The 14,661-nt window shown below is 42.5% G+C and overlaps 1 protein-coding gene across 11 annotated transcripts in view; it reads right to left on the bottom strand.

Moving 5' to 3' along the window:
• Nucleotides 1–2,061: 2,061 nt before the first annotated feature.
• The window catches only part of USP34 (ubiquitin specific peptidase 34), a 112,633-nt gene continuing 100,033 nt past the window's right edge, over nt 2,062–14,661 (bottom strand). For 8 of the 11 annotated variants that reach the window (XM_032103737.1, XM_032103743.1, XM_032103738.1 and 5 more), the window contains exons 69-81: nt 13,740–13,897; nt 12,848–12,926; nt 10,451–10,577; nt 9,992–10,099; nt 8,863–8,967; nt 8,614–8,738; nt 7,437–7,589; nt 6,429–6,552; nt 5,656–5,735; nt 4,943–5,083; nt 4,670–4,816; nt 4,080–4,239; nt 2,062–3,821 (exon numbers count right to left, since the gene is read on the bottom strand). In XM_032103737.1, coding sequence (XP_031959628.1) covers nt 3,217–3,821; nt 4,080–4,239; nt 4,670–4,816; nt 4,943–5,083; nt 5,656–5,735; nt 6,429–6,552; nt 7,437–7,589; nt 8,614–8,738; nt 8,863–8,967; nt 9,992–10,099; nt 10,451–10,577; nt 12,848–12,926; nt 13,740–13,897 — 2,112 coding nt within the window. In that variant the 3' untranslated portion in view covers nt 2,062–3,216. The remainder of the gene's footprint in view (nt 3,822–4,079; nt 4,240–4,669; nt 4,817–4,942; nt 5,084–5,655; nt 5,736–6,428; nt 6,553–7,436; nt 7,590–8,613; nt 8,739–8,862; nt 8,968–9,991; nt 10,100–10,450; nt 10,578–12,847; nt 12,927–13,739; nt 13,898–14,661) is intronic. The other 3 variants (XM_032103745.1, XM_032103746.1, XM_032103742.1) reach the window with 2 other exon arrangements.

Below are 14,661 nucleotides of genomic sequence, written 5' to 3'. Positions count from 1 at the left end.
CAGAGGAGACAGAGGTGCTGCTCCTTGCTACATGCCAGGGTCTCCTGGAAGTAACCAGAACAAAGCCCCACAGGGACAGGAGAGGCACAGAGCAGTTCCTGGGTGTTGCACTGCTGCTGCTGCTGCTTTAGGTGTCCAGGTGGTGGGTGGGGAACAACCTCTTCAGTTGTGTTGTATTTTAGGATCTGCTTCTGAATGCTCAAAATTTAGCTACCTTTTTTCCCCCTCAATACTCAAGGAAGAAAAGCCTGATGTTCTGAATACAAAAATGATTTAGGGTAATGGTTGACAAAGGGAAATTAAGGTTTAAGACAGTTCAGGCTTCAGCAGGTCTGTGGGTAGATGGTTGAAGAGATTTTGCAACAATTTAATACTTGAGAGTAGGTGGTTCTATGCAATTGCAAGTTTCTTCAAACAGTGAAATTGCAGCCCCAGTACTCTGGGAATTGTGCCTCACCCATTTTCCGTCGTGACTGAAATCCCCTTCCCTCTGTGGGTCACAAACAGGTTTCCTCCTCTGAATTTTCCTGTCTCCCTGACCTCACTGCAATGGAGCAATTGCCAATCACTGGTATTAAAAAAGACAGGACTTACTTGTGCTTCCAGTGTTGCAGTCCCTGCTCCAGGTGTGGGGCTGCCAAAACCCCTGGAAAATGAGGAGGAACAGCCCCATGCCCCTCCAAGATTGGTGCTAAAATTTCTCCTAGACTTTCCAATAAAAAGTAAAAAATGTTAGATGATTAATTAGCTGAGAAAGGCAAAGGGAAAAATAATTCAATAGGAAGAACATGATTTATGAGATTATGGCCAAAATTCTTTACAGATCTCAGCAGTTTGAGTGCCAGAGGAGAGGCTGACTGTGCATGGAGAAGGTATTTAAAAGCTTAATTCTGAAGGGGTTAAATGAAAGGTGGAACTTCCAGGAAGAAATAAATAATCATAAATGAGAAGTGGGATCAAGCCTGGAAGAAAATCAAAGTTTTAAGAGACTGAGGAAGCCAGTAGAAGATTAAAGGGTTTAGGGTTAAAGGGTTTTCAAAGGGAGGATAAGGGGATGTTTCTGAAGGCAAAAAAATACAAACCAGAAACCTGATTTAAAGTGAGAGAAGGGGAACAGAATGGAAGAAATACTGACTTAGAGAGCATGGAAAGTGCAGGAGCCAGAGGACGAATGCCTGGAACCAGGCTTTGGAAAAGAAAGACACATTTGAGCAGGTGCTGCTTGATTTTGTTCAAAAAAACTCTACTGAGAAAAAAAATCTGTAAAAATTGCAGGAATACTCAAAAGGGAAATGAGGAGGTAGAGTAAGGGAAGAGCAGTAGGAGTAATCGTATTTCTGGTAATCCTGACATGCTCAGTGGTGCAGTATTTGTGTATCCTTTATGAAATAATTATCAAGTACTGTTAAGAGTTGGTCTGCTTGAAAATGAGCTAAAAAAAGCCACCCCAAATCCAGAATGCCACAACTCTGGGGTGACCCCATCCTGCAGGAGATGCTAAAGCCAGGAAAGGGCACCAGCTCAGACAACATCCCAACAATCAGCTGCACTGTTCTAATTAACAAAACTACTCACCCAAAGGGTTCCAACAGCTGCTGCATCCCAGGTTTTGATCCATAGGCTAATGTTTTCCTTGACAGACGAATTCTGATTGTACAAGTTTTGACTGGAAGCTGTTGATGATTTCTCTGGAGTTACAATCTGGGGAAAGCTAATCAGAAAAGGTAATAAAATTATTCCCAAAGAGAACAAAATCATGATGATTTCATGTCTGAGTAATGAGGAGACCACCTTAAGCACTTACCAGTGTTGGCACTATCTGTAGATGCAGGATAAAAATGCTAATTAAACAGGAATATAAATTGTAAACTTGAAACACGAATTAATTACAGAAGGTTAAAACCAATGAGAGTAAATTCAAACGCAGCAAGAGCATCACAGACTCGAGGAGAAGCAAGTGATGCAAAACTGCAGTGAATGGTAGATGGAAAGAACTTTGAAGAAAAAAGACCAAGGTAGATGACGACAAGAGAAAAACAAATGAGCTGAGCAACAGTAAAATGAAGCTGAAAATGGAGTTTAATCAGATATTAAAACCAGTAGCATTGACAGTCCAAAGAGTCACATAGGAAACTGGTATTACTCAGAAATAACAGGAGCAAATATGATGGGAGAGATGGTAAAGTCATTCCAGGGGTGCAGAAGCTGTCAAAAAGTGAGGAAATGGAGCCAGATAGAGCAGAGGGGAAAAAGAAAGGAAGTTGCAACTGGTGCAGAAAAGTGACGTAAGAGATGTTAAAATAAGGGAAAAGAGATGCCAAGTTGCACTGGCTTTTGACAGCACTTCATGTTCCAACACCAACCACCAGCCCCCTCTCCACTGTGTGGCTGGACATTCATGGACAGTAAACAAGCACCAGAATTTACATCAAATCTGAACCTCAGACCATCATTTCTCCCTGCTGCTGTTTCACTTACGAAGTTCCTTGCTGAGAAAGCCAAAGACTGAAGCAACATATTATAAACAAATGAAAAGTCATCACAATCAGTTTAATGAAGTGCACAGAATAGCAATTGATCATGTCAATAAAAATAAAACAATTAATTTTACATCAAGTGTGCTTTATTTCCTCCACAGGTATTCTGTTAAATAAAGCACCATATATATACTGCCAGGCCACAGCTAAAGAGGATTCTTTACAGAATCAAATTTCTTGTGGTTGTTTAGTATACAAGTAAACTTAATTTTGATAATAAGAACCACAGCGATCTGAGGCAATCTGCCTCGATTATAAGGTACAAAACTGGCACAGAGGACACCATATTATACACAGTAAAAATGCCATAAGTTTAAATTACATCATACAGGGCCAGGAGGCCCTGTCTCCCAGACAGCCATATTAAATGAAAGCCACTACAGTGAACTCTTAATTACATAAAACATAGCCATTATCTGATTGCCCTTTAAGAAAGTGTACGGTAGATGCAAAATAAAATAAAATTAAAAAAAAAAAAAATCTTGAGTTCTGCCTGACCAAGAATTAAGCATATAAATCTATCTTGCCATTCAAGCAGAGAGCACTGGACAAACTGAAGCACAAAACAGAAATAAGCAAAACTTATACAAACAGCATTTTTGGGGGGAAGAAGGATTTAAAAAAAAAAAAAAAAAAAAAAAAAAAAAAAAATTTAAAAGCAGACATGCTCCATCTAATGTCAAGAAGCAGCTTGGTTTCCTTTCCCGGATATCCGTGTGACCACGTGAATCGTAGACTCAATGGTCCTGCACAGGATGTCTAAAATGTCATGCTGCTGCATGTGACTAAAAAGTCCTCTGGAATGGCCACAACTGATTGATAAATTAGTTTCGGGGTCCTGGGATGGTAAGGCTTGGCCATCGCAGCTGCGCAAGTCTGCGAGGTCGGATAAAACCGCTGAAATCGACGTGGAAGGAAACTCCGAGTCCTCCTCGGCTCCCATGGAATCCTTGGAAGTCTGCAGGTCTTTGAACTCCTTGCACTCTTCAAATTTCCCGTTCCCCGGCTGCTCCTCCGTGTGCTGCGAGCGCGCGGCCAACATGATGTCTTCGGAAAACGAAGAGGGCACTTCCATCCTGTACTCCTTGACAGAGCTGCTCTCGGGGGAGGGCGGGTCCTGCTCCGTGCCCGGGTCGATGATGGAGGAGTCCCTGGTCTCGTTGTCCGAGGTGCTGGTGGGGGTCAGCGCCTCGCGGGGCTCGGCTTTGATGTCGCCGATGTCCACGGTGTGCTCCTCGTCGCTGCTCACCCTCCGCCTCTTCACCGGAGTGGCTCCTTCATCGTCTGCAGGGACAGGGCAACTGGCTCAGGGAACAGGCACTGCTCACATTCCCACCCTTCTCCATATTAAACACAGCCCTTCAAGAAATACTTATTTCCTTGCAGAGAATTCATGCCATTCATGAATTTTAGCTCCATAATACAATGATATTTTTGTGTGCTGTTGGGAATTGGAGCCAAGGAATGGCCCACCCTGCAGGGATAAAATATTACATTAATTTGATACAAGTTTGTAAAAGGTTCATTAGAGTAACACCAAACCTTTAGTTTTTCTTTCTTTGGCTTCTTGCTCTTGTAATGAGTTCCTCTGTTGTTGACAAGCTCTACATTTGTTTAAAAGCTCTTGTAAAGTTGGAATCAGGGCCGAGTTGAGCTGTTTGGGAGTGTGCACTGAAAGCAGCAAGGCAAGTGCTCGGAGGTCCTGGAAACAGAGAAACAAACTTCAGCCTTACTTCGAACTGGTGTTTGGTGAACCCTGCACACAGAGATTGTGCAATAAGGAGGTGCTGTTCATATTCTGAGCAGCCCAAAGATCCCCTTCTAGAGTTGCTCACAGCACTGAAATTCCCCCCTCGCTCCCTGCTGACCTTACACAGCTCTGTCCTGGGGGTGACAATACCGTGCTGAGACACGAAACCTTGCTGGGTTACAACACGCCTGCCATTATAATGCTCCTGCACTTGCATTACTTTGCTCCCCGAAGTCAGGTTAATATTCCCAGCTTCCCATGCCCTTCCCAGGAGCCCAGCTGAGGCACAGAGTGCCTGACACCTGGCATAGGGCACTGAATAGTTTCTGTAGGAAATGAGCTGCCTCCTGAACGCTGCTCGTGTTTGTTAGAAAAGACTCACCCCATTTAACGTAGAGCTTGCTTTGGAAATTTCGACTCTCTGGTTGCTGAAGTCAGATTCTAGGCTTTGATACTGATTTATTAGATTTGTAATTAGAGTGTTGATTAAGTTGGCACAGTTTGCTTCAGAAAATACCTGCCCTTGCACCTGTGGAAACAAAGTATTTTTTTAAAAGCCACAAAAATTTGGGACTGTGAAAGCAGCATCCCAAAATGAAGCAGCATCAGTGCGTGCATTCCTTGGAACAATAATTATTGCTAAAAGACAGTGTACCTTGAGAAGAAAATGGGTCAGAAAGGTGTAGACAATGTTGTTGTTAAGAAAGGTCCTTTCATCCATCAGAATACATTTGATATATTCTGCAAAAACTGGATCTTCACAGAGGAGCTTCACGCAGTTCTTGGACATCGCAGACTGGCAAGGAGAGATAAGATGGCAGAGTCAGCACTGCGTGTGCAGGCCAGGCCCACCAAGAAATAGTTCAGAGCTATCAGGTGTCAGTAAATTGTACAAATCAATTACTGCCAATTCTCATTTCCCATTTTCCTGTGATGAAGCTCCTTCCCCAGGAAGGCCACCAGTGTGTATGCGAAGGGACAGAGCCCCTGATCTGTGAGCCAGCCACAGGGTCCTCTGCAATGATAGCCAGGTTTTGACATCTCCTAATTTTTCCTTCATCATCCCAGTGTTCGGGCTACATAAAAAGCTGGAATTTCAGAGGCAGGATGAGGTGCTTTCTGCACATCCACCATGCCACCAGTGTTACTGGGGGGAGTTGCTGTGTTCAGCTTTTGCAGGATGTACAGCGAGCAAATACAATGTACCAGATTTTTGTATTTGAAATAGAAAAGGTTTTCTCAGACAGCAGCAACACAGGCAGAGGTGTTTTATTAAACACCACCCAGCGTTACAATTGTGGGATCTTTGTTCCACATTCAGTGTTTTGCCTGTGCTTCCATACTGTTGGTTCTGAAGCTGACTCTTACCTGAGTCTGGCAAAGCTCAGTCCAGAGTTTGGGGAAGAGCGCAAGGTGAAGTGGCAAACCTTCATAAGCAACCAGGACACCTGCAATGGCACGAGGGAAGAAGTCAGTCTGGGAGAACTTTGTGGGAGACAGGGAAATTCCTCAGAAAAGCAGTGCCAAGGTGCATTTTATAGGATCACCTTGCAAGCATTGTCCATGATCAGAAAGCTGTAGTGTCTGCCAGGTTTTTACAGTCTGTTTAATAAATACATTGGAAAAGTGTGACAAACAACAAGCAGATGGGTGATGTAGGGGATAAAAGGACATTCTGCCATTGCTCTTTGGACAAGATTACTGGTGTGACACTGAGGTCCGTGCACACTGAGGAACTCATCCTCGGGTTTGTGTGGGAACACAAAAATGTAAATATTGTCAATTAATTGCCATTGCTGAGATGCTGAGGATCCAGGATCTGATCCAAAGCCATTTTAACTGCCAACCACCCAAAAATAGCCTTAGTGAGTCCTGCATTGAACTCTAAATGTACAGCAAGACTGAATTCGCGGTGGTTACCTCAGCTCCCTTGTGGACAGGCCCGAAATGTGCCAGTCACGTGGGCAAGGCTGCACCATCTTATACACAGGTAACAGTTTTGTGGATAAAAGTAATATCCAAACACAACAAGCTTCACAAGCTCTGCTTTTTCTTAAAAACTCTGAATATAACACTTAGTGCAGAAGTACTCAAGTTATGAGAGAAAAAACATCCTTTGGCTGTTTCACCTTGATACTTACTCATTTTAACTAAAGTTTCAGTAAACTTTTCACAGTTGATTGCAACTCGGCACAGGAGGTGGATGAACTGGTGGTAGGAGAAGAAATAGTCCAGCAGCATCCGGTCGTAAACATCGTCTTTGCCCTGAAGATTTAAGAGAGCCTCATTTAACCTACAAAGCCACAGGACAGCTCCCAGATTCCCTGAGCATCTCCCTTCCTGTCACTTGCCCTGCAATGTTTCATCCTGGACTACAGGCGAACAGTGGGAATCTCCAGGTGCCTCCTCACCTAGCCCTTGGCAAGCACCAGGGTGTGATAGGAGGACAGATGGCAAATGCAATTCTCTGCCAGTAAAATCTTTTACTGGAGAGTTCTGAGCCAACACCGAGAAGGTGCAAAGCTGTGCAAATACCACGGCTTGAAGAAGACAGGAAAAGAATGCAGTAACTTTGTATCACATACAGATACCTAAATATATACACACTACTGCTTTTTAAATCATAACTTGCCAGTTCTGATCTGTAGAAATCAGAATTTTCTCGAGACCGAGCATCAGAGCAGAATTCTCAGGAATGTCTCAAACCCAGTGATACGTATATATCAATATTTTAATATTTTGGACGTGTATAAGCTTAAAATGGCATCAGAGAGCCAAGAGAAAACCTCTAAAACTCAAGCAAACAAATGCAACCTTATACAAAGCAACTGAATGAAAAACAAGCATGCAAAACCACAGGGGAAAGTGACTGTGGATGTGTTTCTAGAGGTTTAAAAATATTCTGCTTCCCAGTGTATCAGGAATTCGATATAAAGGGTGAAATACTGTGTCATGTAATATGACAATTTTTTAAGTCCAAATATTTACATTATGTAGTGTCACTTCTGGATGCATGATGGGGAAACCCACTAGAGACAGTTTCTGGCTCTCTAACATCTTTTCAAACACTCGGATTACACAGTCAATTTGATGGTGCACAAATAGACACAGCATCATTCTGAAAGCTTTAAAAAAGAAGGGTTACTTACCCTACAGTAACCGTGCTTCTTCGAAATGTGTTGCCCACACAGATTCCCATCTACGTGCACATAGGCCCCATGTGCAGGAGATTGGATTCTTTCTGAATAGCTGTGTCCACTGGGGCTGTGCCTGCACCCAGTGTGTCCTTGCGACCACTGTACCTGAGGGCACAAGGGGTATGGCGGCTTCAACCACCACTCAATTCCTTCACCCGTAAGAATCCCCTAGGACAGGACTCGGAATTAGCACAGCAGGAGGAGCACAGAATCTGTGTGGACAAAGCATCTTGAAGAACCACAGTTACCGGACAGCAAGTAACCAGTTCTCCTGCTTCAAATGATTGTCCATACATATTCCTTTTTGGGTGGGATTCACCTGACCTGACTTTAGCTATCTAAAATCTAGTCACTGGTGTTCCCTGCACTCCGTGGAGAGGGAGTCGCCTCATCCACACTCAGGTGCCTGGGACAGGAAGGAGGGGAACTCTCTCTCTCCTTCCCAGGGTAACTATTTATGGCCATGAGCCCCAGGAAGAGCTGGATGCTGACCTTTTAGATAGGCAAAGTGACGTGAGCTGAATCCCACCGTTGCTGCAGCTGTAACAACGGGACGTGGCAAGTCACTATGGAGTAGCCCCACCAAAGCTGGCATCCCATCAGGAAGCCCACAGAAGGGAAAATGGGAAGTGGAAAGACTTAAAAAGCCCTGTATGACATTTCAGGCACTGGATTTTACCCAAACAAATAGGAGATTACGCCTCAGTCCCAGCTGAATGGACTCTAAGGGAACCTGCGGGGTCTACTTGGCTGTCTGGCAATAAACCTTAACATAGTGTGAAACCCATCGGGACAGTCCCTGGGTGGTGCCTCAGTTTCCTTTATAAATGCCACAGACAGACTGGGAAATTACCAAAATGTGTGCTATGGGGTTTTTTCCTACCACAAAAGGCCCAAACCCTTATGGTGTCTGGAATATGAAGCTGTGTATCACCAAGGGCAGGGAAATGGTGCTTCTGGAGTGCACATCTAGAATGGAGTATATGAGGACAACACATCTTGAAGAAGAATTATGCTTTGCTTACAAAGAAAAGGTAAATGCATTGAGCTACTGGATTCTTCGAATACTTTTATAAAAATGGGAAAACAATAGAGAAACAATTCTTTACAGGACCACTTGTTTACATACCTTGCTGGCTTCCACCATGGTGGGCAAGAGGCACATGTTGAGTTCGGGACGCGGAGGACGAATATTGCTTTTCCCCCCTATTAATTTCAAATTTTCACGACATGGAAAATAAGGTCCAAGAGACACTGTAGTGTAAGTTCGGATAAAATAGGGATATATTAAAAAGGTCAATATTTGACATCAGCAAGGAACACGATAGAGTAATAATAGTGTAAGAGAACTTCAAAATACAATCACTGAAATACCTACTTGGGATATTACTGTGGTGGTATGTACAATGATTGTGCTGTAGAAATGGAACCAGAGTATGTAGGAAATCATGAGGACTTAAAAGTACAAGCTCCTTGAGGACATCTACAAACAAAAAGTTGTTTTTGCTATTACAAATTGTTAATTCTTAACAGCAAACAGTTCAACTTAAGGCTCATGCATTTGCAAACTCTCTCTCGTATCCCTTTTGCCGCAGCTCCGCCGTGAGCAACACCTGAGTGACACCCCTGACTCCATCCCGATTCCCTTCACCTCTGCCACTGGGAGAGACCCTGCTCAGTGGTGCAGCACCCAGCAGGGAGGGGCCAGCTTGCAGAATGAGAACCTCAGTAAAATTACCCTCTTAGCTTCTTCTTTAACAGAGCAGGTCTGACGTCTGGAAACTGGCAACCAGCAGCAGTCAGGAGGACAACGAGAAAATACTCAAAATAGGGGGAAATGCATACAAATCACACAAAAAAAGTACTTTGGGACACAGTGTTAGGCCTTTATCAGCAATCCATTAAATAATATTAAAAAAGCCTAAACTAGAAAAAACCTGGACCTTCCTGAAATAGCTCCACTAATGCAAGAGAGACATTTGTATAAAGTATCTGTGTCCACACTTTAAAAAGCAAACCCATTCCTTTCTACAAGCTATTTAAGCTTTACTTCCACTATTACACTTCACAGTACTGGATCATAAAAATGAACAAGCAAAGCTGTTTCTCAGAGTAACCTGGTCTCCACACTCCCTTCTGAGGGGAGCTTTAGTTCATGTTTGAACTTTAATGAACTTTGGGATTTGACTCTAAACTCTCTGACACCTGAACTGAGGAATAATTCCTCAGTCATGCCCCTTATCAGGGGGCGAGTTGGTCTCACAAAGTGACAGGTGACTTTTTGTGCCCCCAGTCTGCGTGCCTTAACTGAGAACAGGAATATTCAGTGAAACCTGCCAAACCCAGAACTCTATGGAATAAGAACACCAGTGCTGATGCACTGACAGTATTACACAAACAATCCCGACCTCCAGAGTTCCTAGCAGAGCACGTGCACTTGCATAAGCGGCATTTCCATCTCACAGCAGGTCCCTGTGCAGGACAGGTCCTGCATGGCCAGGACTTACCAATGCAGGCGTTTCTAAGCTCGGGAGGACTGTAGGAATTGAGCAGAGTTAAGAGCTTATGGGCAAATTCAATCCGCTCCTGCCACTGAATGAGAGCTTGCTTCACATCTGCAAATGCAAACATCCCAGGAGGCTGCTTAGCTCATGGCTCAAAAGCTCGTTATATAAAGCACAGAATTTTACTGCTGAGGAATCTCTTTTTCCTCTACCATGATCTTAATCCATCTAAGGATTAAATCTCACTGGTCTACTGCTATTAAATTTATGAAACCTAGTTTCACATTAAGTCAACAAGTAATTTAATAACTAACAATTTAATATCCATTAACAGGCACATATCCTACTGTACAGCAAGTTTTTAAACACAACCATTGACCAAGACAAAAAAACCTAGGGTTTGGGTGAGGAAAATTAATGTAGAGACAAAAGGCATAAACCTTTCAAGAGTTATAATCAAACCTTTTCTTTGCAGGTATGGACGTGTGGACTTAAGAACCGAAAGGAAAATGGACAGAAGCTCTACCAGGTCTCCAGTCACATGGCAAGCTGTGGCCTCGTGGTACATCATGTGCAACGTGTTAAAGGACTGGGAAGAAGAAAAAAAAATGCCAAAACTTTATGTTGCCAAAGGAAGGTACTTGTTAGTATTCCTCTTGTTATCCTGCAGATACATTTAGATTTATTTTATGCTCAAACAAGGTATTTTATGCTCAGAGAATAGAAGGTGTTGGATATAATCACAAAGTTCTTAATTTGTTTTCAAGGTAAAAGCTTTGTGTTACCAGCTTGAAACAATTGCCGAGTTTTCACACCTTTATCTACAACCCAATGAACAAAGTGTCATTTGAGAGACAGTGTTTTTATATCCCTGTAATCCCAAACTTTCTGTGCCAGCAGACAAAGCCATATAAGAGGTGCACAAAGACAGACACAGATGTATGAATTTGGGGAAATAAAGGTAGGATTAAGATAGATGCCAGTCATTTTTCAAAATGCTGCTGAAGGACATACGGTTGTACATCAGATGAATTACTTCTCCTTTTATACCTTCTGGGCATCTGTGATTTATAGAAATATAAAGGAAGGAAAAAAGAAGGAAAAGCAACTCATTTCCGAACAGCAAAAATTCTAGCACAGGATGTAAGAAAAGATACTTAATCTGCTGGGCTATTGGAAAGATAGCCTCAGTCCCTAGAATGCAAACCCTTGCCAGGCACTTTTTATACTACAGTGAAGATAAAAGACACACAGCCACCCCTAAGTGGAAAACTTTTCTGGATATGACAACTCCTTAATGCAGTTTTTTGTCACCAGGCAAAACACTGCCAGCCAACAAGTGACAATGTAAGACCAGCTAACCTCAAGCTATAAAGTAACACCAGTTTAGTCTAATTTCTAGCAATGTTTTACACAGGATAAATTCATTTTAGATTACACACTTCATATAAACTTAATTATCCATTGCTAGTATGGATGAGGGCTAACTAAGCTAAACAAATTATTTTTATACATCTCTATGTATGTACCTTAATCTACTTACATCTCATGTGTGGATAACCTCATAGCCCAGTTCCTGACTTTTTACACCCAGTTTATTGGATGGAGGCATTTTCATAACAAAAAGGAACAGATATTCTGGAGTAATTAACTACAATTAATTAATCTATAGGCTTATATTTATAACAAGCTCCTGAAATTCAATTTTCAAATTTTCCTGTAATTCCAGCTCCTTCTACCACACTTTTTCCCAGAAAATGCAAACCAGTGACATAAAAGGAATTAAGAGAATTTTTTTATATAAAAACAGGACTGGAATCACCTCGAAGCATCATCCAATCCAGCCACGTGCCTAAAGGCAGACTAAATATCCTTGACAGATGTTTGCTCCAAGACCTCCTGACAACTTCCAGTTGTGCTGGCTGCCCCCACCTGCAGGAACCTATGCCAAAATCCCATTTTCTGTACAGCCACAATTATCTCTGAGATACTTGTCTTGCACCGTGGATTTTCCCAGTTTAATATCTCTCCTGAATACACTGTTCTACATGTGCCAAGGATGAACTGAATCTTGTTTTTATGCTTTCTCCAACACATCCAGAGTTTTATTCTTGTTCTCAAAGAGATCCTTCCCCATGGAGCACTGCGCCAGTGCTTTTAGTGAACACAGGTTCTCATCCATCACCTCAATAATGGAAGTGCTGAATGGAATCCAGGATATTCCACTCATCAGGACATGTGGATTTGTAGAGTGAAACTGCTGGGGGCAGGGGCTTGACATTCCAACTGTATCCATTTCAGAGGTGCATTATTTAAGTTTGTTTCTTTTCGATTTTGAACTAATTCTGGTCTGGTCTCATGGACCAAATCCCCGCTTAAAACTTGAATATATTAAATGGGCTCCAGAAATGCATTTTAGGTGTAGTTCCATCAGAAAGAAATTGAGTTTATGTGTTTTTAGACCACTCCTTGCAAACAAAGGCACAATAGGTAGGAAAGAAAAGGAGAACTGCCTCAGGAGGGCCTCAAAGGAGGGTCAGAAATATTAACCACAACTGCAGCTGAGCACCCTTTAAGTTAGTTCTGGTTTTTAACCTGTTGCCTCAACACTGCTTAACTAATAACAATTGTGTGACTGCACTCAGCCATTCATTCCCAATTAACTGTAATAAAGAGAATGACACCAAAAAAGCATAAATTTATTCCTCTCAGCATAATCTGTTGGTGGTTTTCCCTCTGTCCTGAGAAGCAGACAAACAATTTCCTGATCTTTTTAGTACTAAAAAGAAATCTTATTAAAGCTGACAGGAAAAGTACCAGGGTGAGATGTTTGCTCTAATTAAATAAAGAAATAATTACCTCAGTCATCAGAATCAATCCTCTATTGAACACAACAAGAAGTCTGTCTTCATCAGATTCTAATAATATTCTGAAGGCACTAGGAAAAAATATCCAAACATTGAGAACACTGAAAGTCGCATCCCAAGCTTAAAATTGTTACACTCATGCTGTTATTTTGGAAAATAATCACAAAAGAACAAAGAAGCCCCAAAAGAACGTAATTCCTCTCATCATTAACCCCCCTACTTTTTAATTTAAAAATGCCTCTGCTGTTGACCTCCTTTATGTTATGGAAAGTAATTTATAAATAACCTTTACAGAAATATTTCCTATACAACCCCTGCAAAAAATGTGGAAAATAATGTACTTCCACAGACAGAAGTTTATGCTTCTTAAATGATACATTTAAACAGATTCAGTCAAGCATATGTTTGGCCTTTTAAATGTCTGAAAACATTTTAATCAGAGTATTTTATGCTTACAGCAGAACAAAGGATTACGCTAATGAATGTTTTCTCCCAACATAAAGATTATTTGGGACAATGTGGCTCTGCTCTGTGACGGGTGAGTGCATGTAGCCCCTCCAGGTAACACAGTTTGTCCTTTCCACAAGGGTTTCAGTGCACCACCAGTTCCATTTAAAACCCCAGAGCTGACCTACATGCACAGGCAATTTTTAGCTTTGCTAGAATGCCCAAGCAGCACTTTCAGCTGTACTTCCTACAACTAGACATGAAAAACTCTTTGAAGACACGATACAATAAACTGTCCCACAGGCACAATTTCTACATCACATTTCTGCTCCCAAGTAACAACTGCCAACAAGAGCAGCTGGAACTACAGCTCTGCTCATGGGGGGAGGCTGAGGATGGAATTCCAGCTGAGATGCTGGATGAGCACAGGGTTGTACCTTATGAGAGTCGTCCAACAAGACCGTCCGTCCAAGCAGCGCAGGTAACAGCTTATGGTGGTTTTCTTAAATTGCTTTATGTCCTCTATCTCTTCCTCTCTCATGTCTGGCCTCTGAGCTACAAACAGCTGCATGAGGTTAAACAGCTCTTCTACTGCCTAAAACACACAGAAATACTTGGTTAGTCAGCTCTCTCACTGTGTTGTGGTTCAGACTTTATTCCAAAGTTATAAGATTAGATGTTTTGATGCTTCCTAAGAGCACAGCTCACAGCCACATTTATATGTACATCTGTATATGTACAGAGGAATCTGAAATCCCCATCCCTGGGACCAAACATTCAGAAAGCTGCTTGTGCCAAAACCTGCTGCAGTCCCATGCCTGGCAAACACTGAACACAGTGGAGGAACTCGTGTCCCTTGCAAGACAAAGTGAGACTTCTGAGGGGAGATGCCAACAAGAAGAGCAACAGGACTGTCAGAGTGGTAAATTTCGCTGTGAGCTGAGCTACGGGAAGTTCAACATGGAGGACTCCACGCATCCTCCTCTCCACAGTGATGGGGAAGCTTTGTATTCTTTCTGTCCTGCACACCCCTGAAGGAGCCCAAAGCAATATTCACTGCATGACCATGCAAACCCAAGCCCTTTGTCTCTTCCAGCCTTTGTAAGCCTGTTGTTTGACCATCACACATGGCCTACTTTAACTAGCACCTGCTCTCGGCTGCAGGTGTCACTGTTGTAGTGACAGCACAACTCCCAAAGGTACGTGGGCGTTCCCAAGGGGAACACTAGGCTGTCCCTCCACTGGAATGCAGCAGGCTAACTCTTGGCCCTATTCCAGAAACTGAAAGCAAAAAGAAACTGGGGAATTCCTCCAACTTTGCATGCTATAGTGCAACCCCCTTCCTAGAGACCACCATCA

The sequence above is a fragment of the Corvus moneduloides genome, chromosome 3 (assembly GCF_009650955.1).
Source record: "Corvus moneduloides isolate bCorMon1 chromosome 3, bCorMon1.pri, whole genome shotgun sequence".
Lineage (NCBI taxonomy): Eukaryota > Metazoa > Chordata > Aves > Passeriformes > Corvidae > Corvus > Corvus moneduloides.
The sequence above is the reverse complement of the archived record's forward strand: the minus strand, read 5'-3'. Positions and strand labels throughout refer to the sequence as shown.